This window comes from Lepidothrix coronata, unplaced genomic scaffold (genome assembly GCF_001604755.1).
Source record: "Lepidothrix coronata isolate B3197 unplaced genomic scaffold, Lepidothrix_coronata-1.0 Scaffold54, whole genome shotgun sequence".
Lineage (NCBI taxonomy): Eukaryota > Metazoa > Chordata > Aves > Passeriformes > Pipridae > Lepidothrix > Lepidothrix coronata.
The window spans coordinates 1,265,994-1,293,957 of record NW_016690234.1 but is presented as its reverse complement, the minus strand read 5'-3'; the positions used below and the strand labels follow the sequence as shown (position 1 = coordinate 1,293,957).

The following is a 27,964-nucleotide window of genomic DNA, read 5'->3' as shown; positions in this document are numbered from 1 at the left end:
CTGCGGGAGCCCAGGTGGCCGCCGAGACACGCCATCTGCTCAGCCACCTTCGGGGACCGTGCAGGCGCTGCTGTATTTTTAGGACACGTTTCCTCCCTCCCACCTGCAGCCCAGAGCTGCTTTTCGGGTTTCTAACAAGTTGTTTCTCTCTCGCTGATGGCTCTTGGGGAGCCCAAGCCCTGGCATTGTGGGGGCTGTCTGGGGGTGCAGGGATGGGTTGCACAGTGGGGTTACCCTGAGTGCTGAGAAGGTCAGGGAAATGCTGCAGCTGCAGATCAGGGAGACATCCTGGATATCCCCGGGAAAAGGAGCTGTAGCAAGGGGGGTGAGCCCTCTGTGTCAGGGTGCAAATAGACAGCCATGCCATGCTGACTAAGCTGTGCCACCCTGCACGGTGCCAAGGTGCACCATGACAGCTGTGCCATGCCGTACTTGTCATGCCATGCCCACAATGCACTGAGCTGCCTGTGCCGAGCTGCACCACACCGGCCCCTCACAGTGAGGAAGTGAAGCCGGCATGAAGGGGAAGTTGTTGGAAAGTCAGACCGGAATGGCTGATAGGGAAGGCAGAGCTGGGCTTGGTCACAGATGGTTCCTGTTGGGGAAGGACACGGGCGCAGCTGCCCGGCCACCCCCACCCGCCACATTATCACTGCCCGGCAGCTGTTCACCTTCCCCTCACCATGGGACACGGCTCCGCTGCCACCGTGGCCCTGGCTGTCACATGAACGGCCCTGGCAGTTGGGCAGGCGCCGAACAGGCAGGACACCCCACACTCGGACAGTGCTCAGCATCTCCATCCCCAGCTCCTGTACTGACACGTGGGACCAGCCTGGCTGCACCCTGTGGAGCTCACGACACTGGGGCGCTGACACCCATCCTCTCAGGATCCCCCAAACCGGACAGACACCCCTCCTGGGAGAGGGCACAAGGCAGGACCGACTAAGGTAAGAGAGACGTTGCGGGAGGATAGTGATAGTGAAGGACACCTGCCCAGGCTACCTGCCCAGTGGCATGCTGTGGCTCTCACCCCAATGCCAAAAACAGCCTTGGGCAGACAGATGCTTCCTGAGGGTGGTACAGGGCTGGTGCCCATTGGTGCATCCCCATGGGGACCAGCTAATGGGAGAGGGGAGCAGGGGCATGTCCAACCCCATGGCTTATCAGCACAGGGACCCCTTCGGAGCCCGCTCTGCAATTAACCTTTTCATAACAATCAGCTCTGAGGATGTTTTATTTACAGCATTTCAATCCTCTGTGTACTGGGTGTTTTTGCTCATTCTGGGGTCAGCAGCTCACATCTGATCCCACAGGTTCTCTGGGTGCTGCTGATCATTTGCAGTGCAGAGGCTCCATGGGGATGGAGCATCCCATATCCCTGTGCTGGAGCATCCCCAGGGCACCAAGACTGAGGTGATGGCTCTGAGGGACCTGGGGGGCTCTGCTGGGCTGTGCCTGGTGAGGGCAGGAAAGCAGAGCCGCCTGAGTCACCAGCGTGAACAATACTGGCCCTCTGCCTTGCTTCCCCTCACACATCCCGCTCCCCACCGGCACTGCACTCTGGCCACAGCCCCCTGCCCACTCCTGGCAGCCACCCATGGGTCAGGGATGTGGCAAGGATGGGCATGAGGGCAGGGTTTGAGGCACACTGTGGGTGCTGCACCCATTGTGCTGGTTCATGTGGGTGGGAGCTGCACTGGGGTCCCTGTTCCCAAACCTGCAGCAACATTGGGCACATCCCAGGCACGGGGCAGCCGCCGATAAGGCGCCGGGATAAGGCGGCGCGGCCGCGGCGGCTCGGCGGGCACCGCGGTCCGGAAGGCTGCAGCCAGGGAGCTGTGCAGATTGCTGCGGGCTCTCTGGGCTGCCCGTTAGGCTCTTGGCAAGAGAAATGTTTATTTTGTTGGCCGAATATCTCTGCAAACTTCCTGATTTCCTTGCGGCCGGCGAGGCAGCGATAGGGCTGGTGAGGCTGTTGCCGGCCCCGCACTCCGGCTTCAGTGCAGAGCTGTTATCTCCAATACACAGCGGGCAGGGAAGAGGTGGAGAAAGGGAAATGAAATACAACAGAGGTGGCACATTTTTTGCTCTTGATAACAAGCCCTGCTTTTAGCCTGGGAACTTGGAAACGATGCAGGTGGCCAGAGACAGCCACAACGTCCCCTGCTGCTGCGGCGCATCTGGACCTAGTAACAAATCCCAGACCTCACCCGGCACAAAGCCGCGGCTCCCCATGGCTTGGCCTGGCATGGTACAGATCAGCACCGACCTCTACATGGCCAGAGCCCCATGCTGGAGCATTTTGGACCTGGTGGGATGCAGAAAGCAGCCCCAAGGCTTGGGTCTCCATCCAAGCCTCATGCTGGAGCAGAGGCAGGCTGTGCTGCACTGCTGTTAGCTTCCATTGATTTTTGCAGGGATGTGAGGTGTTGGAAGTGCAATGCAAGCTAATTAAATTCCCATTGTTATTAAAGAGCTCTGTTCAGGCAGTTGTAGTCTGTGGGATGGAGAGGGCCAGCAAGGAGCTGGTCCCCAAGGTTTAGCGGGGAGAAGGAGAATGTGAACTATTGTGAACCCCAGGATAAGTCAGGGGATTTTGCTCAGCATCACCCAGTTAATTCCTGCTGGCCACAGGTGAGGCTGGCAGGACTCACCTCTGGTGCTGCTTCCATGGGGATATCAATGACATCTCCATCCACCCCAAAACACCAACACTCAGGGACAGGGCAGCATGTGGCCATATCTGCATTGCAATTTAAACACTTCCCAGACTCTCCATGACAAAGAAAAGCTAGAAGCTTGACCCCCAGCAGCCCCAAAACCTTAAAGGTTCTGGAGAAGTGATGATGTATTCCAAAGTCTCCCATTGTTTAAGCCAAGCCGGTGATTTTTCGGAGCTGGCGGCACAAGGCAAGCAGGATGATAAGCAGTAGGGGCTGGTTTCCCTTTGAAAGCTACAAAGCAGGAACGAATCTGTCAGCAAGGAAAACAGGATTTTTACTTTTTTTTTTTTTTAATGGAAGATGCATGTTTTTTCTTTTCTATATGGAAGTTGTGAGAAAGCCACAAAGCCACTGGATCTGCTTCCCAGCAGCAACAACCAGTGGGGCTGCTCCTTCCAGCCCTTGGCTGAGGAAACAAGGGGCTGGGATGGCTGCAGGGCAGGTGACCCCAAGTTTGGGGACCCCCAGGAGTGGTCACAGAGGAAAGCCAGGCACAAACAAACCCCCTTTCCTTGGAAAGGCTGGCGCGCAGCACTTCCTGCCGAGCAGATGTCCCCGGGCGGATGCAGCTGCGGCGGGCGATAGCCGGCGGCGGGTGAGCCGCCTTCCCTGGCCACTGGCTCCCCACCAGCACCTTATCTCCCTGGTGCATTCCCTGATGAATTAACGTGCAGGAAAATCCAGCACCAGGGCTCCTGCTGTAAGCAAAATGCCAAGGGAAGAGCACTGGGGGTGGTAGTCTGGCTCCCAGTGCTCGTTCCAGGTTGGATTAAGGCACTGAGATTCAGGCCGCCACATCCATGCTCTCAATCAGTGTGATGAGACCATTCATGGTCACACCAGCCAGGGCAATGGGACCGTTCATGGTCACACCGACCCTTCCTGGCCCAGCAGCTCCCTGTCCCTGCAGGGATGCTCCAAGCAAATGGCTCCCAATGGAAAGTGGGGACCCCACAGCATCATGGGGCTTTGTATTGCTGCGGCTGCTCATGAGCACCCAGACACATGTTGTCCCCAAGCTCTGCTAGACAGGCAGCACTGGCATGGCCACTTCTGGCGTGGACTCAGAGAGGCAGCTGGGGATGCTCTGCTTCCCGAGAGGGAGAGGATTGAGACTGAGAAACCCAGACTGACAGACAGACTTACTGGGGGTGACACAGGAAACCTGTGGCACGTCAGGGCTGAGTGCCGGCACGGCTCAGTGCCTTCATCTCCAGACATCCTCCCATGAGAGCAGGCAGAGGTAGGACCCCCAGCATAGCATGGTAGAGGGGCTGTGGGTGCTCTGGTGAGAGACAGGTGGAGGCAGGACCCTCGGCACAGTGCGGTGGAGGGGCTGTGGGTGCTCTGGTGAGAGACAGGTGGAGGCAGGACCCTCGGCACAGTGCGGTGGAGGGGCTGTGTGTGCCCATGGAGGGACAGGGGATGAGTCACCAGCGTGGTGAAGGGGAAGGTGTGATAAACCAACACCATGTGCTTTTTTAAAAAGCCTGAGGCTGGTGAAGAGGGAATGCAGCCGGAATAGCAATCAGCTCCTACCGGCACACTGGGAAGCAACAGGGCTGAGCAAGAGCTCTGGGAGAACCAGGAGAAAGGGGACAGTACATTGCCAGTGGAAGGCAGGGTGGGGGGCTCAGTGAGAGCAGTGGGTCAAGACTGATGGTTGGGCACCCACAATGTGTGAAAAGGGACCCCAACACCATGGTGGCTGCAAAGGCATGAGTCGGGCATGGGGATGTTTTGGGGGCAGCATGAGCCCAGTACCCACTGGGTTGCCCCACATACCCATGTGCAGCCCTGATAGTGGGCAGGGGTCATGTGCAGAGGCAGATATGGGGCCTGGATGGCACATGGTGGTGACCATTTCCTGTGAGGTTTTGGTCCCATTTGCCCTCATCTACCCTCAACAAGTATCTTATCTCCTGGCATGTACCAAGTAAAGCCCCTGGGGTCCCCCTTTCCCCCAAGGCTGTGCCTTGGGGTGCCCCTTTCCCTGGGGCAGATCCTTGGCACTCCCCAAACCACTCCAGGCAGCCTCTCCATGTGCACACTCAGAAGGGATGGAGGACATCACCCAGTAGGAATGGAGGACATCATCCAGCATCAAGAGCAGAAGTGATGGGTGATGGTGACACACTTTTGTGGGACTGGGACACCTGTGGGGTGGGCAGGCAGTGATGGGCACCAGGAAGGATGCACGGCAGTGGGAGATGCCAGCTCCTCAAAACAAAAGGAGCTTGGATCACCACAACATGTGTGGTTAGCCTCTGTGCCGGGCAGTTGCTCACTGAGCTATCAATCACACTCCAGCGTGACCTACACCTAGTCATGACAGGAGTTTCCACCCTCTCCGCTGGGTGGGAACATGGTGGGGCCCCATCCTGCCCTGGCTCCAGATTTGCCGGGGGAAGGATTGCTGGGCCCTGCATTGGGATGGATCCAGCAGGCTATCGGGCTCTAGCAGGTGCTTATCTCCCAGCCAGCCGTTAATTTCCCACCACAGCAGAGCAGAGCCACCAGCTCTGCCGAAGCAGGGCTGGTCTCATCGCCCGCCTCCCGTGTACCCAGGGAGCTGAGGGATGGGGGCATGTTTCCCCACAGAGATGCCAGACCTCCCTCCATCCCCATTCATGGGATCCGGTTGTGCAGTGGATGCATGGCCATGGAGCGCTTGGCAGCTCCCAGCCCGGCTGGGCAGGGAACGGGTTTGGGGCAGGAAGGGGTTAACCTGGGGAAGTTTGCTCACTCTCAGCAATGATTTAAACCAGACAGAAAGGTTCTGTCATCCATCACGCTAACAGCCAGATCATTGTGTTTTAAAGTGTCTGTAATTGCAGCAATACAGAGACCAGGAGAAAGATAAAGGCCGGGAAGATGCAAATGCCGAGGGGAAGCACCAGCCCCCTGCACCCAGCAGGGAGAGACCCGGGGACAGCCCTGGGGACAGCCGGGGGAGGAAGGGGGGTGGCCCAGGCATTCTCCTGCATGGCGACGGCACAGTGTGGGTGATGGCATGTCTTTGATGTGGTGGGAGCACCCACAAAACAGCACAAGGAAACAAACCTAGGGACAGGGATGGGCAGGGAAGGGTTTAAGTAGGTGCTGGACTCCAAATATTACCTAAAAATTACATTTATCTCCCTTGTTATTGCTGGATTAGCACCAAGTGGCATTTCTCTCCCCACCTCTCCATCGGGATCAAGGTATTGTGGGGACAGGGTACGAAGCAGAGTGAGATGCCATCCAAAGCATGCAAAGAGGTGACCATAGCCATGGCCACGGGTGCCCAGGCTTTGTCCCAATGTCCCAGGCCATGTGCAAACCCACCAGCAGGGAATTATTAACATTCAGTCAAAACCCGCTGAATAAAGCAAGCGAACACAAATGTTTATTTTCACAGTAGTGAATTATGACTTCAATAGACCAAAATTACAGGCTGCGTGCAAGGAATGGGAATGCAGCAGCCCCTGCCACCCAAATGCCGCCGGGGGGACACGGTGGTTCTGTCCCATCCCTGCTGTCCCCTCGGGGTTACGGTGCTGCTTCCCCTTCCTGCCGGTGCATGGGCAGCTGGTGGGCTCCTGGGGCAAGTGGTGCCAAGGCAGCGGATGTTTGATGGCACCCCAAATTAACCAGGAGATGAAGGGGTGGCGGCTTTTCCCAGCAGGTCCCTGTGATGTGCCCGTGGCAGGGTGTTGGCAGATGGGTTCGATCACCTCTGGGCTCATGGCACATCACCAGTTAGGCATTCACACGAGGGTTTTATGATGTATTCAATGTATTGCACTTGGGTGTGTGACACAGGTGGCTCGGCTAAGAGTGTCACTGCCATGGGCAGGTCCCTGCTCCCCTGGTGAGGGGCCAGATTCCAAAGGAGCCCTGTGCTGGTATCCCAGAACTCCGGGGCTCTGCCTCGGGACCACTCTCGGGCTGCCTCAGTGATGCTGGGGGTCCGTGATGCCTCGACCTGTGCGCCAGTGGGGTCTGCACCGGGCACCACGTGTCCCGGTGCACGTGTCCCCACACACATGTGGAGAGATGGTATTTGCATGTGCCAGCCGGCGCCACCCATGCAAAGCTGGGGGTGTGGTGAGGTGGGTGTGCAGCTGTGCGGGGGCGGAATTTCCTCCAATGCTCATGGGCCTGTGCTGGTGGGGATGTGCCGGTGGGGCCATGACACTCACCTGCACAAGGTTCCTGGAGAAAGGTCCCACAGGGAATGAGGGCAGCAGGAATCCGGAGAACCCTAGGCCCAGTGGGCTTTTCTCTGGGAATGAGGGATGAAAAACCGGAGCTGGAGGTTGGAATGGCTGAGAGTGGGGTGAAGGGGCTGGACTAGGGCACTGCAGCACCTCCTGCTGCGACCCCGTCAGTGGGGTGATGTGGGGGGGAGCTTGGCTGTGCAGTGACCACGCAGTGGTCATTTAGTGGCCATGTGGCCACACAGAGGCCATGCAATGTTCACACCATGCAGCAGTTCTGCAGTGGTCATGCCAGGGCCATGCAGTGCCCTCGCAGTGCCCACACAGTGTCTGTACATCAGCCGCGCCAGGGCCACGCCCTGGCTGTGCAGTGGCCACGCAGCTGTTTGTGCCACCCGACACCCTGGCAGTGGTTGTGCAGCAGCCGTGCGGTGGAGACTCGCTGCCTGGCAGAGCTGCCACAGTCCCAATCACTGGGAAGCGGGTGAGGATGAGTAATACAACCAACACAGAGGCGGCAAAGGCTAGGCAGTCCCAGCAGCTGCCAAGCACAGGAATTACACACAGGCAGGGCTGTGGTTCGTAGGGAAATTCGCAGGTAAATTTGTGGGGCTTGTGTTCCCAGCTGCAACATCATAGTAGGACTTGGGCAGGGAAAGGAAAATGTTAATGCTCCCCCCAGCTGGCATGAGGCGTGCAGGAAGGGTATACCAGGCAGCCAGATGTGTGCACCATTGCCCTGCACCGCTGTAGAGGAGGGTCCCACTGGCATTCCCACCACGCGGCTGCTCTTTTGAGTCCCACAGAGGCCAAGTGGGGTGGGGGGCACATCAAGGTTGGACTGGGATGAGCATGTGGGATGTTGAGGGTTGTGCCTCTGGGGCTTGTGGCTGTGTGTGTGACTGCTCCAATTGCAACCCCAGTCCTTGGGCCTCTGGAGAGGGAAGCTGAGCAACCACAGCTCCAGGCCCCTGCAGCCCCCCAGCCCCTTACAGACACTCCCACTCTGCTCCAACCCCTTGACTGTTCCCATGGCCCCAGACAAGCCCTGGCCCATTCCCTTGCAGCCCCTCCACCTCCCCCCAAACAACTCCCAGACCCTTGCAGCTCTCCAAAACATGTGATGCCCACCCCATGCAACCCCCCACCCCCAGCTCTGCAACTCTTGGTCTTCAGCACCCCAAAATCCTTGTGAATTCTGAAGCTTTTGCAAACCCCAAACCCCTGAAGCCCACAAGCCCCATGTACCCCCTGCATGGCCCTCAGGTTGACTGTCACCAGGCCCTGTGCACCCCCCAAAGCCCTGGGCAGCCCCATGTTCCTTGCAGACCCCAAGTGTTATGCAGCTCCATGATTCCATGCCGCCCCTTGGTGTCACGCAGCCCCACGTCCCCCACAGCGCTTCGGTGCAGTGCAGCTCCCCCAGTGCTGTGCAGCCCTTCGGTGCTGTGCAGACTCTCCAGTAATGCCCAGCTTTGTGTCCCCTCACAGGCCCTCAGTGCCATACAAGCTCCATGTCCTCCCGCAGCCCGCCGGTGCCGCCCATCCCGGTGTCCCCATCCCATCCCATCCCATCCCATCCCATCCCATCCATCCCCTCCCCGGGGGTCCCGCTCCGGTGGCGGCGGCGGCGGTGTGGCGCCCCCTGGCGGGCGCGGCGCAGCGCCGTCTAAGGCAGCGGCGCGGGCGGGCCCCGCTCACTCCGGGCCGGGCGGGCGGCGCGGCGGCAGCGGCGGCGCGGCGGGGGCCCGGCCGGGCTCGGAGCGCGGCCGCGGGCGCCCCACGGCCGCGACGCGGCGCCGGGAGGATGCGCCGCCGGGCAGCGCGCAGGGGGTGAAGCGGCCCCGCGGATTTACCGGCTTCTCCGCCCTCCCCCGCTTCTCCGGTGCCCCCCCTCCGGGGGGAGGGGAAGCGCCCCGACCGCCGGAGCTGGCGGCCCCCGGCGGCCCCGGGCGCGGCGAGCGGCGGCGGGCAGGTGCCGGGGGCAGCCGCCGCCGCGGGGCCGCGCTCCGCCAGCGCCGGCCTTAAGCGGGGCCCGGGACCGCCGCCGCCGCCGGGGGCCGCTGCCGGCGCTGCCCGCTCCTGCCGGCCCCTGCCTCGGGACTTACCTCACCCCTCTGCCACACCTCAGGACGGTAAGTGCCGTCTGCCGACGGGGACGGGGAGGCTCCCGGTGCCTGCGAGGGCTCCCGGGGAAGAGGGGCTGGGGATGTTACCGGTGGTCGAGGGATGCTCCTGGTGCGCAGGGAAACCGGAGGCTCCCGGTGCCCGGGAAGGCTCCCGGAGAAAAGGGGCTGAGAATGCTCCCGGTGTTCGGGTGATGCTCTCGGTGTGCAGGAGTCGGGGAGACTCCCGGTGCCCGGGAGATGCTCCTGTTGTGCAGGAGTCCGAGATGCTGCCGGTACCCGGGGGAGTCTCCCGGTGTCGGGAAGCTGCCGGTGTGCAGGGCAGTAAGAGGCTCCTGGTGCCCGGGGGACGCTCGCGGTGCGCAGGGGAGTCGGAGGCTCCGGGTGCCCGGGGGAGGCTCCTGGAATCGGGGAAGCTGCCGGTGCGCGGGGAAGCTCCTTGGCGGCGGAGCGGGGCCAGGCGAGCGGGGGCACAGCCGGGGCGAGCGGGCACCGGAGCGGCGGAGGCAGAGCGTGGGACCCGCTCCCACGCGCTGCGCTCCAGCGGGGGCAGCGGGGTGCGGACCCCTCTCCCCTGCGCTCCCGGGGCTCTCCCTGTGCTCCCTCCCCGTCGCCGGCAGCCGTTTCCCGTGCGCCGGGGCGGCGAGGGGCGGCCCAGCATCCCCGGGAACCCACTCGAGTTTGTGCCCACCCCCGCAGCAAATCCCCCCTGGTTGTGGCTCTCGACTTCTGCCCGACGGGAAAACTCGTTGTCATTCCCGCATCCCTCCTCCTCGCCCGCCAACCCGCCGGCTCGGCATCCCGCTCCAGCTGCACCGTGGATTTAGAGATGGAGCCGCGTTTGGTGGCGAGGAGGACCTGACCTACTCGAGAGAGTTTGCGGAAGGAATCCCAGGGCTGATTTGGGAAGTTTCAGCTTCGGCAGCGTTGTTCTGTGTTTACATGCGAGGACACGGGTCCGTGGTGGGGACACAAACAGTGTCCTCGCGTGTGCCGGGGATGTTTTTTTGAGTGTGGATTTGGGAAAGAAGGCTGGCTCGGGAGCCTCCAGCACTGCCGTTGATCACCTCCCCGCTCTTGCTTTCCCTCTGGAGTCACGTTAAGCTGGGCAGCCCGCTCCAGGAGCCTGGCTTTGCCAAGGGAATTCTGCCGGCGTAGTGATGGAGTGAGGCTGGCCCCACGCTCCTCCGTGGCTCCTCCGTGGCTCCTCCGTGACGCTGAACCGGAGCACAACCAGTTCTCCCCGTCATTCCCCCGCCGCTGGATGGTGCCTTGGATACTGCAGAGCCTTTCTCTAGTTAAACACACCTTTTCTTGGAATTCTTTTTTTTCCCTCTATTAGCCAAGAAAAACTTTGCAACTTTCCTTCGCTGTCGGAGAGGAGCCGCTGCTGGGTTTCATTTTGTTTTTTTAATTCGAGGTCACGTGCACGTTGACAGTGCCTTTGAATCCAAGCGATGGTCTCGTCTCCAGCTTAGGAAGAGCTTTTGAGCTCTTCCCTCTGTTGTTTTCTCTCTGTTCAGGAACAAAGAGATTTTTCTGCCTTTAATTAAAAGGAATATTAAATCCCTGCTCCTTTGTTGAGCGACTTGAAGACACTCTGCAAACATCCGTCTGCTTGGCACCGCGGCGGGGTGAGCTCTGCTATGGTACAGGGCATGGAGATACGGGGGAACCATCCCGAAATCCCACAGCAAGCACAGAGCAGCAGCCAGGGAGGATGCTGACAGCCACGGTCCTCGGGTGAGGAGCCCCATGGGTCCGAGCTGCCACCTGGGGTGGGCTCTTGGATCCTCAGAGGTGTGTGAGGCAGGTCCCTGCACGGAGTGTCTCCACACAGGAGAAATTCCACTGTTGGGGAGGCAAGTGGAGGTGAATTTGGCTGTGCCAAGGGAGTCTTCCCTGCTGGCTGCTTCCCGTGCCGGCAGGTAAGCTTTTACCCAAGGACAGCCAGACGTTGGATGTGTTTTGTTTGAAAAATGTGAGTGCAGATGTTGGCTTGTGGGGAGGACAAGCCAGGATGCAGGGTGGGGAGAGGCTGTTCTCCTGTGGTGTTGGGTGCTGGCACAGGGTGGGTGCCTGGTTCAGGCAGCATTGAGGCCTTGTGTGGGTGGAGAATTTGCCTCTTACATTGGGAACTTCCAGGGTGCAGGATAGAAAAATATTCCTGTGCAGTGTGCTGGGGAGGGCTCCAGCCAGGTCCCACAGGGGGGATTTGTGGCTGGAAGGTCTCTGCTGGCATCCCCCACATCCCTTCCTGGCTTTCTGCTCCTGAGCCATGGATGTTTGCAAGCGTGGAAAACCCCAGGCAGGATCCAGGCAGTGTGGCTGTGCTGTGTCTGTCTTTGCTGTGGAAAGGGGGTCTCAGCTCTGATTGCTGCCGGCAGCCAGCTTAAATCCCTAGAGCAGTCTGGAGGCTGTTCGGCTCTGCCCCAGCTGTGTGATGTTCCCTGCCCTACAGCCACATGGGGAAGGGGTCTGGGGTGTTGTCGGACCCCCAGGGAGGAGAGGGGGGTCCCTTAAGCATGGTCAGTTGATTGCCAGTGAGTCAGCCAGGGAGTGCAGAGCTGCCAGGGAATGCTGGCACAAGGGCAGGAGCTGGGTCTCTCCTAGAGGAACACACCAGCCCCCACCACCAGCACTGATGCTACTTCTGCCCCCAGCCATACCAGCACAGTCTCAGTGAGTGCAAGGTTTGGGGCAGATCAGGGCCTGATGCTGCAAACAGGGCTGTCCAGGTGCTGGGGGGGACCAGGGACAGCCCACAGGTTAAGCTGGGCTTAATTACTGCTGCTTGGGTCAGTGGGATGCAGTTGGATGCTGCAGGTGGGATGCTGCAGTCCTGACCTGTGCTTTCCAAGCTGGAACTCACTTGGGAGATGGGTTTAGCTGCCCAGCTGAATGGGGACAAGGGGGGGTGTCCTCAAACTGGGACAAATTTTTGCCAACCAGAGGCAAGAACGGGCTGGTGGCGTAAAGGACACCCCCCTGCCTGGCACCACTGCCCTTAGTGCCATTGACCAGTTTGAGGTTATTTTTAGATTTCCTGAAACTGTTTTCTGCCAACTCTCCCAGTGTGCTCAGGCTCTCCAGGGGGAACCCCACCTTGAGAAGCCCACAGCTTTCCTTCGGAAGATGCCGACCAATGTTTCCAGAAAACATCCAAGGGATTTCCTGTTTATTTTGCAAAATTCTTATTAATATTTTTTCCTGTGTTGTTTGATTCAATCTCACATGGGTGAAATTGCCTTGAAATGGAGCCTGTGCTTCAAAAATAGACAAAGAGTCGGTGAGGCAGCAGCCTGGAGGCTGTGGGAGTGCATGGCTGGATCCGGCACCCCCTAGGAGCTGGTACCATCCTGGCGCCTGCGGGGCCGGATCCGGTGCGGGGTCCCTGGGGAGCCGGCAGTGCCTCAGCGTTCCCACGCTGCAGGGACCATGCAGGGAGCTCCCTGCCAGCGAGGGTGTGTGGAGGGGAATGTTTCCCTTCTCCAGCCACTCTTTACCTCCAGGATGCCCTGAGTCCCCTCCACGTGCCACTTGTCCCTACTCCAGCCACCAAGGCCACCTTTGGGCATGAGCATCCCTGTGCACATGGCTGCGAAAATCCCAGATTGGGGCATTTTAGCCAAAACCTCTCCCTATCTTCAAAGAGCACCCGGTGCTGCAATGGGGGCACTGGGCTGGTTTTGGGGTGCCCCTTTGGTAGTGTGTGGGTGGATGGGGGGATGGTGCAGTTGAGGTGTTTTGCAGCCCAGATGTTGGTGTTTCCTGGGTGGGGGCAGCTCCAGTGGGGTCAGTTCCAACCCTGTGCCGCCCACTTGTCTCCAGGTGTGCTGGGCTGGCCACAGCACTCTGTTTACTCCTGATGCTTGTGTTTAGCCAGTATATTTAATTTCCAGGAGTGTAAGGCAGCTGGGCAGCAGGAGGGTTTGTGTGTGCTCACTTTCCTGTGCCACCCTGGGAGCTGCTGGGGGGTGAATCCAACAGTGGCACTGGGCACAACACTGCAGCAGAGTCTGTAGCAGATGTTGTGCCCTGGCTGGGTGTAGTTGGCTCTCCTGCTGCTCCTCCAGCACCAGTAGGTCAGGGGCACCTTCCCTCCTGACCCTGTGCGTGTGGGGACCCCTCTTGCCATCCCGTCTCCACGCCAGCAGCCACGTCGCCGCCAGCCGCTGTTGACTCACAGGCTCCGCCGTCGAGTCCCAGGGCTGAGCCCGAGATGCTTTTCCAGGCAAGGCTGAAATGCACAAAATGTTCGACTTGTAAAATATGTAGCGTGAGAAAATAGCCTTTTCTGCTCTCCTCCTCCTGCCGCCGCTCCCCTGCCCCATCTGCTCGCTTGGAAGGCTTCCCGCAGCTGGGGGGGGCTGGCAGCACATGGGGTCCCTCGGCATGGATGGCATCCACCCCCCGCTGCCGTGCCCGCGCAGAGGGGTCACCCCTTGGTACCAGTAGGGCTCCCGGGGGCAGCACGGGCGCCTCAGGGATGCACTTGATCCATGAGGATGTTGCCCACATAAAGCCCTCTCCGTCTGCCCACCCTCCCCATGTGCTCCAGCATCCCAAAGTTTCTCTCCCATGAGACGCGTTTTGGGGCTAGCACCGGGAATGCCAGCCAGGCTGTGTGCGCCCCGGCACGGGGGATGACGCAGATGGCATTGGCGCATCCTGCGGGGACTGGGGTTTCCAAACCTCTCAAGAGGGTCCTGGGAAATCCCCCTGCAAGGTGCCCCAGCAGCACCGGGAGGGAGCTGCCATGCCAGAGCTGGCCATGAGCCACAGTTTTCACCAGCCACCTTAATCCATCATTATCTGGGCACATTTCGGATCCTTGCCAAGAGCAAGGTGGGAAGGGGGGGTGTAAGCATGCTTTCCCTATTCCCCTGCCATCCTTTTTGCTGCCTGTGTGTAATTAACAGAGTAATTAAAAACAGGATGAGTTAATTGGTATTCATTTATGTGGCAGATGTTTTTAATTGAGATACGAAACAATTTACCTGTTTACATAAACAATAGCAAATGAAGGCTTGTAAAACAGAGAGGGCACTTTTTTTTTTTTGGCTTTTTTGTTGTTGTTTCGAGGAAAATCAAACCTATCCCATCCTCCCCCCACGCCCCCGGCCACACCAGCTCAGGGAGAGCAGGAGCTGCTGACACTGCCTTAGTGGCACTGAGCCAGCTGGTTTGGGTCCATGAGTGGCTGGTTTTGGCTTGAGAAACAGGATTTTGGGGCTTGAAGTATGGAGAGCCTGGCCATGGGTGCTGACGTCCCATGTGGAGCTGTCACTACCACACTGCAGGAGGTAGAAGGAGAGAGGGATCATGGTCCCTGTTGGGAATTGATGTCCTGGAGCCAGGGGAGAGTGTTGCCCATGGTGCCTCCCCCCGGCGGCGCTGACACTCCTGGGATGCAGGTGCAGGCAGTGTGGCCGGGGGCTGCTCAGAGAGCAAAGCAAATTGGGGTGTATCCGAGCATGGGGAAACCTGCTTTACCCCAGAATTGGGTGAGTAGGAAGTGTCCCAGTGGGCCGGTGGCATGGGACATGTTCCAGGATGCCTGTGGGAAAGGTGAGGATGACCTGCTGGGGCTCTCCAGGACTGGTTGAATCTGGCTTCACTTACAAGTGCAACAGAGAGTTTAATTAATTGGATTTACTTTTAAAGTCAGTTTTATTTGTGCTAGTGAGTGCTGGCTGTGGATCACTCCCTGCTAGCCCTCCCTAAAATGAGTATATGTGACACTGTGGTGATGGGTTGGCAGCAACCCTCCAGCATCATCACAGGATCATGGAATAGTTTGGGTTGGAAAGGACCTTAAGCTCATCTCGTTCCACTCCCTGCCACGGGCAGGGACACCTTCCACTAGACCAGGCTGCTCCAAGCCCCATCCAGCATGGCCTTAGACACTTTCAGTGATGGGACAGCCACAACTTTTCTGGGCAACCTGTGCCAGGGCCTCCCCATCCTCACAGGGAACAATTTCTTCCCAATATCCAAACCCACCCTCTGTCAGCATCCCACAGCTGCTCCCCTCCTCTCTCCCCCTCCACATGCAACTGGGGATAAGCCACCTCCAAGGTGGCTGCTGTCACCTGCCCCCATCATCACCACAGCCCCAGGGAGGGGATCAGGAGGGAGATGAGGATGCTGTGAGCTCCCACCAGCTCTGCCGGGCTGGTGCACATGGCCAGCGCTGCTGCCTGGCCGCTGGCACTACTCGCTTCCTAACCTGCTCCAGCTGGGACAGCTTGGTCCCTGCAGTCTTACTGGGGAGTTGTTCTTGGCCCTGGTGGCTGCAGCAGCTGAGAAGCAGGAATGCTTCCCTGCCTTTGTTTCAGAGGCAGCCTGGTTTGAGGAGATGTCGCCTCCAGCATCTGGATTTCATTTGTGGCCATTTGGAGAGCATGAAGGATGCTGGGCGCTGAATTCCCTTTAACCCCTTCCTTGCCCAGACAGCTTTGCCTGGTCCAAGAGGGCTACAGGGAGCCAGAGATTTCCAGTGGCCACATCCAAGGCAGTTCCCTGCCTGCTCCATCCCCAGGGAGTGGAGAGGATAGCAGCCAACCTGAGTGCTCCACAGTCATTGGGCTCACTCTTGGCTGGCACATCCCATGTGCTGCCTGGGAAGGGCAGAACTCGGGACTGGGACACTGCCTGTGGTGGGATGGGCTCCCTGGGGCTGTGGGAAACAGCAGATGCCAAGCTGGGATGGCTGCCAGTCCCATCCCTCAGGCACTGCTCCTGTCCCTCAGGCTCCAGCCTGCAGGATGCCGTGCATTGTGCCCTCTGGAATGCTTGGCTGCATGTTGGTGCCCACCGGCTGTGTGACAGTGTCACCCTGGCAGGGGCCTTGCCCGGGTCAGTGCCAGGGGTTACACCCTGCAGTGGGACAAATGGGGGGCTCAGGGTCACCAGGAGTGTGTGGGGATCCAGCATCCACTGGCCTTGGGAGGCAGGGTGGGAACACTCGCTCCCGCCAGCCGAGGAGAAAATACTAATCCTTTTATTTTTATATTATTACTTATTCATCTGGGCTGCACAGACCTAATGGAAACCAGATGGAGGAAAACAGACACGGCCCCAAGCGGCTGGGACAAATTACCCCAAAGAGAGAAAAAAATAGAGGGGAAAAAACTCCAGTGGAGTTTGAGTTGTACTGGGGAATCGCTGTTTGGAGGAAATGATGGGAAACTGTATTTTGCCCCCCAAAACTTCCTTTGCCCCCATGGAGCTCATCCCATCCTGCAAAGGACCTGGGTTGGTGGTACAGCTGTGGTTGGGTCCTGTGGGCATCCCAGGCTCTTTGTCCCATTGGATTTGAGACCATTCCTGTGCCTGCACAGCCATGTTTGGGTTGCAGACGTCTTGGGGAAAATTTATAACTCAGAGAAAAAAAGGAAAACACAAGAAAAAACAGAACCAGACCTCGTTTCCCCAAGTGCTTGCTGAGCTTCATGGAAACTTTCCTCCTGATGGGAAGCTGTGGAAAAGCTGTGTTGGTGCCAGAATGAGTATATCCATGTTTTGCTCTCGGTGTGGCCATGTGTATGGAGTCAGGGCAGTGAGGGGGATGAGGGTCAGGGTGGGGATGCAGGTAAGGATGGAGTTGCAGGCAGGGACTGTGCTGGGAATGTGACAGGAACAGGGATGCAGACAGGGATGCAGGCAAGGATTGTGCGGGATCAAGGTGCTGCAGCTATGCAGATGCAGGCACCTAGTCAGGGTCACACTCTGTACCCTGAGTGTGCCCACAACTCAACCTCTGCCGTCGGGGCTGGATCCTGCTCTGCTGAGCTCAGCAAGAGCCTGGAAGGCTGGAGAAGTGGCAATGCCCAGAGATAGGCATTGCCAAGAAAAGGAAAACAAAAGGTGTTTTTCAAAACAAACCATTTATTCTGACAGGCTGTGTAAAGAAACTGACATTTTAAGGGAGGGATGCTTCGTGGTCTTAGGGTTTCTCCTTTGGATAGAGAGGGAGAAGGGAGTGAGGAACAGAAAACTGGGGCACACATGTCCAGGCTTTGCAGGATTAAGGTGTGCCATGGAGAGGGAGGGATATCCATGATGCTGGAACCATCCAGAAGGAGGCTATTGGTGCATGATGGTAACCATGAGAGATTTTGGCTCTTACCACCACCTCTCCCATCTCCTGGTCCTCCACACGGCGCTGGCTGCGGCACAACCCTGATAGCATCTTGCTTGGGATGAGGCCCTGGTTTTATTTAGCCCGGACAATGTGCTCTTGCCGGGTTCAATTAATCTCCCCACAGTTGCCGTGGATTAAGGATGCATATTAGATTAGTGTTTATCAGCCGTGCCGGGGCGCAGCGGGGACCCCGCGGCCGGGTGGCTGTGGCTGTGGCAGCCGCTTCCATCTTTGGCTGGAGCCGGCGGCGGCTCGGGCACAGTGACAGATCACCGCAGCTGCCAGCACTTGTGGCCACCCGTCACTGCCTGGCGTGGCAGCCACGGGGCCGAAACCTTGCACCGGGGCCACGCCAGCCAGAGGGGACGGTGCTGGCACGATTCCCCAGGGGATGCCGCTGCTGGGTGTTACTTGGGGTCGGACACTCAGCGAGGTGGGAGGGAGGCAGCGATGCCGGGGATAGCCCTGTGGGGTGATGGTGGGGAACCCTGCCCTCTCTAGATTGTGGGATCTGGTGCCTCACAGAGGGCCCCTCAGAACTGTGGGAGGACAGTCACTAGCGGGTCTATGTCATGATGTGTGGGTCGTGCCATTGCTGCTGCCAGTGAACACAGGTCACAATGATCTCAGGATCCCTGACTGGGATTGAGGCAGCCAGGAGTTAGCGGGCAGCTGGGAGTTCCTGAAATATGGGCAGGAGGGTGCTGTGATGTGGCAGTGATGGCTTTGCAGGGACACACTCATGCTGTACCCTGTGCTTGGGGCAGAGCTGGTGCCCTGACCTGTCCCCACCACTCTGCATCCCTGCACAGGGCACTGTCCCCACCACTGTGCACATGACAGGAGGTCCATCACCATCCCCACCATGCTGCTGGCACACAGAACACCAGGTACTGTCCTTGTTGCCTGAGCTGTGCCATCCTACGCCGGGAGTGAACATGCTGAGGCCAGCCCGAAGTCCCTGAGTGTCCCCGCTGCCCCTGTTTGCAGGGAATCCCAGCACACGCTGCTCACCACCCATGCCCTCTCCCCGCAGATAACGAGGAGACGCGGCCGCCACCATGCCTGACTCGCCGGCCGACGTGAAGACGCAGTCCAGGTCCACGCCACCCGCCATGCCCCCGCCGCCGCCCGCCGTCACCCAGGGAGCCACGCGCCACCCCTCCTTCACACCAAACACCAGTGAGTATGGGCTTGGGTCGGGGTGCCAGGCTGGGAGGCTGCCCAGCCCCCCTCACCTCCGCATCACACGCTGCACCCGGGACCAGCAGTGTCCCCAGAGCCCAGCACGGTGCTGGCCATGATGTGGGGTGGCATCACCTGTTCTCACGCTGGAGAAGGTCCTTGGGCTGCACCCCTCAAGCCATGGCTCATGCATGTGCCTGTGGGGAAAATCACAGCACTGTCCATGGCCAGCAGTGTCCTGAGAGGTGTTTGGGGACAGGGATATCCTGGTCTCCTGCCATGCAGTAATCAAATCCTGGCACAGAGCAGCTCATGGCTGGAGGATGCTGTGGGTTGGGGGAGTCCCTGCGGATCGGAGTTGTCCCCATTTTGGGTTCCAGGCATGTGGGGACCCACCTGCCCATCTATGTGTGGCACCCAGTGGTGGTAGGGTGGTGTCATGGCCAGCCATGGTGACAGGGACTTCCTCGCCCTGCCCAGGCTATGGCATGCTGGCATTTAGGGACTCCAGGTCGGAGTCTCAGTCTCTGTAGTTGAACTGGGGGAGCCCCAACGCGATGGCTGCACGAATGGTACATGGGGTCATTGCACACCCTCAGGGATTGGTCCCTGTGCTGGTGTTACCATCCTGGAACATGGATGGACAATGGACATGCCAGGCAGGATCCAGGCAGGCAGGGGACAAGGCTGGTCCCCTTGGTTGGAGTGGCAGTGGCCATCATCAATGGCTGCTCCAGCTCCATCAAAATGTATCCTGGGTACATGCGTGTTGTGAGGGTTTTGCTCGTAGCTGTTTCTTGCTTAGAAAGACCGAAGTGGGGAAGAAAATACACTAAAACAACCCCTGATATGCAGCCCCCTGCCACTTGCTGCCCCCCACCTGTGCTCAGGGACAGACTCTAGAAGCTCGTGCTTGGCTGCGCTTGGAAGGGTTTTGGTTTTTAATCCCGGTCCTGTGGCAGATGTAGCAGCCCAGGTCTTGTTGGGTCTGGCACATGGGGCCAGGGGTGCAGGCAAGTCTCTCCATCAGGGATTGGTCCAGAGCAGGATTCAGGACACAGGATCAGGGGTGCAGGCAGCCTCTCTGCCACAGCTTGGCAGGGAGTACTACAGCATTTCAGTTGTTCTTGGTTTCAGGGACCTCATTTGGTCCACAGAATGGGGGGACTGTGTCAGGCAGCTGAGCATCCATCCTGTGAACCCTCCCTGTGGCTGCAGTAGCATGCAGGGACCTGGGTCTATTGCAGATTCAGGTGGCTTTGCGCAGGGCACATGTGCCCACGCTGCGCCCACACCGTGCCCACTGTGAGGAGCATTTCATGCAAGGACCACCCAGCCGAGAGCTGCTCCCTCTGCTCTCTCATCATAGCGTGTTTTATTTTGCTTGCAGATCGAGACGCTGGCCCTCCGACGTTTCTGCCTCGCGGCCGTTTTCATGGTTGCTTGAAATGGTCGATGGTCTGTCTTTGTAAGTAAAATGAAACACCCGCTCTCATGAGAGACCCGAGCGCAGCCACAGCCTGCCCCGGACAGCACAGAGTCCCTTGGGGGGCACGGGGCTTGGACAGGGGGTGCTCCCCATCGCCAGCCCCTCGCCCTGCCCCAGCGGGTCACGGGGATGGGAACCCCTACCCCATCCCGGCCCAGGGACATGTGTGGTGTCCAACTTAGTAACACACCTGTCATGGGAATAAAAGCAGTTGTGGCCACCGGGTTATTTTCGGCACCTCTTTAGCGGGCGGCGGGCACTGCCTGGCCAGAGAGTGAGCGGGAGCCCCCCAGAGCAGGCAGGGCTGGTGGCAGCACAGCACCCCAAGGTTAGTGCCATCCCAGGTGCCCGGAGTGCGCGGGGAGAGGCGCGTGCATGCCGGGAGCCGCGGGGCAACGCGCTCGGGAGAAGGGGTGACATGTTGTCACCCACACTGGCTGTGGAAAGGTCCCTGTGTTCGTGGGGGGATGGTGCAGGAGACAGGGGTCTGTCATGCTGCAGGTTGGCACCCCAAAATGTCCCCCCTGGGTCGCCTGAAATGGGATGTTCCAGGCAGCTGCCATTCTTCCTGCCTGGGCAGCAGGGACAGAGGTGCCAGCGTGCTGCAAGCCAGGCTGGTCTCTGTGGGAAATAGGTCATTGATCCTCTCTGGGAGTGCTGAGCAGCTCCCAGAGGGACAGGATGGAGCCCCTTCTCTTTGCTCCCTTGACCGCTGAGAAGCTGGATCAGTCTATCACCATGTGGGGATGCACTTCATCACCTTTTTCCCTCCCTTTCTCCTTCCCTCCTTCCCTCTCTCCAGCCCCCACAGCACTGGGGACCAGTCCAGGATGTGGCCCCAGGGATGCAGCAGCATTCCAAAGCCTTCCAGGGGATGCCAATCCAGTATTACCCAGCAGGATGCTCTGGGCGTCCCATCCCAGCCTTGTTTCCACAGTACCAGGGCACAACTACCTGCTCTGACCTCCCATTGCCTTTCTCCTCAGTGATGAACGGGAGCAGCCACTCACCGACTGCCATCAATGGGGCTCCGTCCACCCCCAACGGGTTCAGCAACGGTCCGGCCACCTCCTCCAGCGCCTCCCTCTCCACCCACCAGCTCCCGCCGGCCTGCGGCGCCCGGCAGCTCTCCAAGCTCAAGCGCTTCCTCACCACACTCCAGCAGTTTGGGAACGACATCTCCCCTGAGATCGGGGAGCGGGTGCGCACCCTCGTCCTAGGGCTCGTGGTATGTCCGCCGGGTCAGCCTTGGAGTCCCCCGTCATCCAGGGATCCTGTGTTTTCCTTTTGGGATGCAGATGTTGCTAAAAGGGAAAGAGGGGTGTGGAGTGACCTAAATCCTTGAAAAATGGGGGTTGTTTTCCTGGCATCTCCTGAGATCTGTGCAGCACGGTGCAGGGTTGGGTCCTGGCTGCTGGCATTGCCAGCAAAGCCTTCAGTATGGTTTTCCCTTGAGAGTGGATTTTCCATGAGCGTGGCAGAGGAGCAGGAATGGGGGAGAAACAGCCAAGCATCCCTCAGGGGTGCAGGGCAGGCAGGGGGCTATGCCAGGGATGCTGAGCCCAGGCTGTCCCCACAGAACTCCACCCTCACCATCGAGGAGTTCCATGCCAAGCTCCAAGAGGCCACCAACTTCCCGCTGCGACCCTTTGTCATCCCCTTCCTCAAGGTGAGTTGTCCAGCCTGGGCATGGTGAGATTCATGGCAGCATTCCATTACAGGGGATTTCGGGATGGCTTCAAGGTCAGGGCAGGCAGCTGCCTATGGGGCTGCCTGTGTCCCCCCAGGCACACATGTCCCCCCAGACATGTGGAGTCACATGGGGCTAGGGCTGGTTGCAATAAACCAGGGGTCAGCCCAGCTAGTTGCCATTTGAAATTCATTAAAAATACCCTTTTTTTTTTATTTGCCTTTTAATTTCGTGCTGATTCGACACTGTCACCATGCTCCAGGGGGGTTCACCGAGCACTGGCATGCCTGGCACCACCAGCACTGCAGGCAGATGTTCAAGCCCAGCATCACCCGTCCCTCATTAGCAAAGGAATAACTAAAAAGTGCAAAAGCAGCCCCTTTTCCACCTCTGCATCCCAGCCCCCCTGGAGCAGAGGTCCGTGCTCACCACAGGAATCTGCTGCAGAGCTGCCAGAGTGGTTTGCTCCAGGCTGAGCCGGGGGGACAGCGGAGCTCTTTCTCCCTCCTGCCCAGTTTGCAGGGGTTTTGGGATCCGCGGGAGCAAGGAATGTTGCACCCCCAGGTCCCGGTGGGCACTGGTGGCCCTGCGGCTCCGGGCGGTCTGGGAGCCATCCCACTGTCCCGCTGCCAAGAACGCAGCAGCCATGCCGGCCGCCCTGGCACCCCGCTCCCAGCTGTTCCCACCACCCATTCCAGATGTTTCTCATTATCCTAACTGCAACCAGCCGGGCTCGGCGTGCTTCCCAGACTTGCTGTTTTTGTGGGATTGCTCCCTCCCGGCCGGGAAAGGGAAGGGGAGGGAGGGTCCAACCCTGCTCACTGCAGTGTGCATCTCCGGCTCGAGCGCTAACGTGTCCCACAGATGGGATTTGGCTGTGGATCAGCTGCCTAAGGAGAAATCCAGGGCTGGCAGCCAGAGCACCAGGCAAAAGGGGTCTCTGCTGCTTAGTTCCTGCTGCTCCATGTGATTCTGGGGCTGCAGTGCTGGGGGGAACACAGTGGGTGGGTGGGACGGGAGTTCACAGCTGATCCTCACACCCCGTGGGTGCCAGATGGGCTGGGGCTCCCGAAGTGCAGCCCCCAGGGTGACAGTTGCAGGGACAGGGTGGCTGAGGTGGCCAAGGGAATGATGCTCTGCAGCCCCTGCCAGGATGCAGGAGGGCTCCGTCAAAGCTGTGCCTATGCCAGCACATGACCAAACACTGTGGGGTGCTACACATGTGTCCCCTAAAAGCCCATATGATCCCTGGGCATCCCAAGGCTGTCGTCTGGGGATGGTGAGCAGGACCCCAAAGGCAAGGTAGCTGCCTGCCCCACATCCCCTGCCCATGGCAGGCTGGGGGCACAGCTGAGCTGCACGGGGGGGGGCTTCGGGTCCATGGACTGGACTGTCACCCCCCTCACAGGCCAACCTGCCGCTGCTGCAGCGGGAGCTGCTGCACTGTGCCCGCATGGCCAAGCAGACCCCGGCCCAGTACCTGGCCCAGCATGAGCAGCTGCTGCTGGACGCCAACGCCTCCTCTCCCATCGACTCCTCCGAGCTGCTCCTGGAGGTGGGCGAGAGCGGCAAGAGGAGGACGCCAGACAGGTGCAGACCGGGGGCATCGTGGGGGATTGTTCAGGGTCACATCCCTGAAAAAGGGAGGTTGATCCCCTCTGGTGGTGGGCACCGGGTGGGAACCAACTTCCTCTCCTCTGCCCAGGACCAAAGAGAACGGTTTGGACCGAGACCCCCTGCACCCCGAGCACCTCAGCAAGCGGCCCTGCACCATGAGCCCGGCGCAGCGCTACAGCCCCAGCAACGGGCTGAGCCACCCCCCAAACGGGCTGGGGCACCCCCCTGCTGGCCCCCCCCTGCCCCAGCACTACCGCTTGGAGGACATGGCTATGGCACACCACTACCGCGATGCCTACCGGCACCCTGACCCCCGGGAGCTCCGTGAGCGCCAGCGGCCCACCGGTGAGCTGGGGCATCCCCCCATACACTGAGGGGTGAACAGGGGGCTGGGACTCCCCTGAGGCATGCAAGTGCTGCCAGGGGCTGATTCCCACCCCGCTCTTGCCTTGCAGCCATGCACGGGACGCGGCAGGAGGAGGTAATCGACCACCGGCTCACTGACCGGGAGTGGGCAGAGGAGTGGAAACACCTCAACAACGTACGTAGTACCCCCTTGCCCCATCCTATGTGTGTGCACGCCTCCATTTTGCCCTCTATCCTCACTGTGTCCTCCTGAGGGCTTTTCTCCTGAGCATCCTCTGCTCCCTGGTGCTGGCACAGCCTGGCATAGCCCAAAACTCCCCACCTCGCGCCAAGCACTGCAGCCCCCCAGCTGCTTGCAGCAGTCCCCCCCGCCACCAACCCTGATATTGCCCCCCCACAGCTGCTGAACTGCATCATGGACATGGTGGAGAAGACGCGGCGGTCACTGACGGTGCTGCGGCGGTGCCAGGAGGCTGATCGTGAGGAGCTCAACCACTGGATCCGGCGCTACAGCGACGCTGAGGACATGAAGAAAGGCAGCCCCCCCTCTGCACGCCCCCACAACAGCTCCTCCACCCCCGAGGCACCCCAGTTAGGTATTGACCCCTGGTGCCACGGGCCCCATGCCATTCTCCTGGGGGTCCAGCGCTGCCGGCGGGTGGGTTGCAAGAGGACAGCATCTCCTAATGGCATCCCCTGTCCCCTTCCCAGACGCTCACCGGGAATTCACACCACGGCCCCTCTCCGGGTACATGCCAGAGGAGATCTGGAGGAAGGCTGGTGAGTGTGGGGTGGGCACCAGCACCCATCAGTGTGCTGAGCTGGCAGGGTCTCTGCCCTAGTTCCCCACATTGGGGTGGCTGCCGGACTGGGGAATTTGGGATGAGTTTGCGGGAGGGGGGATGCAGCTGCAGAGGGGGACGCGCGGAGCTGGGGCACCGGCACACTCCAGCCACGCTCGGCTGGTGCCTTCCAGAAGAAGCTGTGAATGAGGTGAAGCGCCAGGCCATGTCCGAGCTGCAGAAGGCCGTGTCGGATGCCGAGCGCAAAGCCCACGAGCTGATCACGACAGAGCGGGCCAAGATGGAGCGCGCCCTGGCCGAGGCCAAGCGCCAGGCGTCCGAGGATGCCCTGACGGTCATCAACCAGCAGGAGGACTCGAGCGAGGTAGGGCACTGGGGGGACAGGGGATGGGTTGGTGGTAGCGCAGGTGGGTGACCTACCTACTCCTCTTGCAATTGAGTTTGCAGCATCTGTGTGTGAGCGTGGGAATGGGGGGCTGCAGCAACACCGCAGGATGGGGAGGAGAGGGAAGTTCTTGCACCAAGATGGGGATAGGGTGTGTGGTCTGTGATGGGGTGCATGGTCCTGGATGGAGGTGCATGGTCCTGGATGGGGATGCACAGCCTAGGGATGGGGATGTACAGTCCAGTATGGGGGAACCTGGTTCACGATAGGGCAGCACAGTCTGGGATGGGGGTGCATGGTCCAGGATGATGTGCATGGTTTGGGATGTGGGTGCATGATCCATGTTGGGGTGCATGGTCTGGGATGTAGGTGCACAGTCTGGAATGGAGGTGCATGGTCTGGAATGGGAATGCATGATCCAGAATGATGTGCATGGTCTGGGATATTGTGCATGGTCCAGGACAGGGAAGTATGGTTCAAGATGGGTATGGGAGCACAGTCCAGAATTTGCCTGGCTTGGTAGGGGGATACACAGTCTGGGATGGATGCGCACAGTTTGGAATGATGTGCATAGTCTGTGGTGGGAATGCACAGTACAGGATGGTGCAGGATCTAGAGCTGAGGTTTGGTTTCCCCTTCCTGCAGAGCTGCTGGAACTGCGGGCGCAAGGCGAGTGAGACCTGCAGCGGCTGCAACACGGCCCGGTACTGCGGCTCCTTCTGCCAGCACAAGGATTGGGAGAAGCACCACCACGTCTGTGGGCAGACTCTGCAGGGGCTGCCGGGCCCCACCACCCCCTCCGCGGGCGTGGGGCTGCCCCCCGGGCCAGGCCAGTCCGACGGGGTGCCCACCATGGCCAGCAGCCCCAGCGAGGCAGGGTCGGTGGCTGCTTCCCGCGCCGGCACTCCGGCCACCCCGGCCCCGCTGGACAGCGCGTCCCGCTGAGCCCCCCAAACTGCCCCGCTCCCGCTGCTCTGCAAGAGCCACGGACTGCACTCAGTGCGATTTCCTCAGCTACCTGACTCGTGTGACCTCCGAAACGACCTCTCTAGCTCTCACAAATAATCCTCACGGATCCTCAAACTGGGCTTTAAGTGGAGTTAAGGCAAATACCGGTCTCTGTTCTCTCTTCAGTCTTTGTTTCGGCTTTTTTTGGTTGGTTTTCTCTTGGTTGGGGGATTGTGGTTTGGGATTTTAGGGGTTTTTTTGTTTTTTTTTTTTCTTTTTTGCTTTCTGGATGAGGGATTTGGCTCCAGACTCACCACGCAGTGGCTGGGAGAGACAAGCCCGCTCACATCCCGCATCAGCACTGCCAAGCAGCTCGCTTGGAGGAGGAAAGAACCTTCCTTTTTTCGTCTCTCTTCCTTTTTTTTTTCTTTTTACCTTTTTTTTTTGTAAAAAAAAATAAAGAAAATAAAAAAGAAAACATCAAACTCTTTGGCTTTAAGTAAGAAATTGTAAAAAAGGAAAAAAAAAGAAAAAAAAAAAAGGAAAATCCAAAAACCAGACGACGCGTGATGGACGCTCACCTGTAACTACCTTGCTAGCTAGCCAAGAACAGACCAGACTCACCTCTGCTCCAAAGGAAATCCAAAACCAAGGAAGATCCAAACGTCTCTCCACTGCCAAAGTTCGTTTCATTCTGTTGTCGTTTCCTTCCCCTCCCCGCAAGGATGGATGGACGCGCCCCCGGGGGCTTTAAAGAGTTTCTATTAAAATAAAGCAAAAAAAAAAAAAAAAGGTGTTTTTTAAATAAAACCCCAGCCCTCGAGGTGTGGGAGGGGGACATGGGGCTGAGAACCGCCCGGGTGGGCACAGCCGGAGCCGGCACGTCTCTACCTCTGCCCGCTGCTGCCCTGGAAAAGGAGAATAAAAAATGAGAATAATTAAAGAAAAGAGAATAATAAAAAAAAAAGAATTAAAAAGAGATTAAAAGACAGATTTTGTTTTTCTCCCTCCCCGAAGCTGTCGGGGGCCGCCCACAGCTGGACCCCCATCCCTTTGCTGCCGGGCTGCTCCCACACCCCACGTTGGATTTGTTTCACAAGGATTTTTAAGAGGAAAAGGAAAAGGAAAAAAGGAAAAGGCAAAGGAACACTGCCTCCTTCCTGGCCGAGGAGGCAGCCAAGACAATATCGATTATTTTGGGATTCTTGCCTCGCTGGAGCAGCGCAGAGGACAGGAGTGCAATATGGAAAGTCCGGCGGCTCCAAGCGGAGGCAGCGGTGCTGTGCGCTAATGTGAATGTAAATAGTGTTTTGCAGAGGTCCAAAAAATGAATAATAATGATGATAGTGATAATAATAAGAGACTTTTGCCAAATAAAGGATGAGGAGAAGGTGAGGGGGCTGTGGCACTGTCCGGAGCGAGCCGGAGGCCTGAAATCAAGAGGAGCTGTAGTTTTTCCGCATTTGCAAAACCCATCCTATGTGTTTTCTGTAGGGGAGGAAGAGGAGGGAAGGGCTGGGGCTGGGTTAGTTGTGTTGCCAGTCACCCTGGGCTGGGCCAGGCCACTGCAGAGCTTGGTGCGTGGGACACCCCAAGGTGATGTCACCGGCCCCATGCCACCAGCCTCATGCCACCAGCACCGAGACCTCCTGGGGGTTTCTCTGCACCCCAAGACCTTGGTGCATCCCCTGGGAGGGTTCTGTGCGCTCCAAGAACTTGGTGTGTCACCTTGAATGAGTTCTGTGCACCTCAAGGTCTTGGTGCATCCCCCTGGGAGGGTTCTATGCACCCCAAGATCTTAGTGCATCTCCCCAAAGGGCTTCTATGTGCCCCAGGGTCTCACTGTATCCCCCAGGGGATTTCTGTGCACCCCAAGACCTTGGTGCATCCCCCTAGTAGGGTTTTGTGAACCCCAAGGTCTTGGTGCATCCCCCCAGGGAGATTCTCTGCACACCAGGACCTTGGTGCATTTCCCTAAGGGTTCTGTGCACCCCAAGGTCTTGGCGCGCCCCCCTGGGGAGGCTTCTGTGCACCCTGAGACCTTGGTGCACCCCCTGGGTGGCTTCTGTGCACCCCAACACTGGGAACTTTGCCAGTTGCCCCTCCAGTGACCACTTTATTTATGATGTGACATATGTAATATTGTCTATTTTTCTTACGTTTCCTGAGAAGAGGTAATATATAAGAGTATTGCAGATGCCCCTGCTCACCTGGGTATCCGTCCCATCCCATCCCTGCCCTCTCCCCCGCGTGTCTCCGCCAGGGCTCTGCCTCTCTACCT

At 58.9% G+C, this 27,964-nt stretch overlaps 1 protein-coding gene across 4 annotated transcripts; it reads left to right on the top strand.

Moving 5' to 3' along the window:
• Positions 1-759: 759 nt before the first annotated feature.
• CBFA2T3 (CBFA2/RUNX1 translocation partner 3) lies at positions 760-26,488 on the top strand. 4 transcript variants are annotated; one of them, XM_017816333.1, is made up of 12 exons: positions 760-947; positions 18,237-18,382; positions 19,776-19,853; positions 20,861-21,102; positions 21,454-21,543; positions 22,973-23,154; positions 23,270-23,526; positions 23,637-23,722; positions 23,948-24,143; positions 24,259-24,327; positions 24,527-24,714; positions 25,381-26,488. In XM_017816333.1, the coding sequence occupies exons 2-12, from the start codon at positions 18,262-18,264 to the stop codon at positions 25,678-25,680; spliced, it is 1,809 nt and encodes a 602-aa protein (XP_017671822.1). In that variant the 5' UTR covers positions 760-947; positions 18,237-18,261; the 3' UTR covers positions 25,681-26,488. The 4 variants fall into 4 exon arrangements, with proteins under 4 accessions (XP_017671822.1, XP_017671820.1, XP_017671823.1 ...); XM_017816331.1 differs by having other exon boundaries at positions 24,524-24,714; XM_017816332.1 differs by lacking the exon at positions 760-947 and adding an exon at positions 8,982-9,060 and having other exon boundaries at positions 24,524-24,714.
• Positions 26,489-27,964: the final 1,476 nt, after the last annotated feature.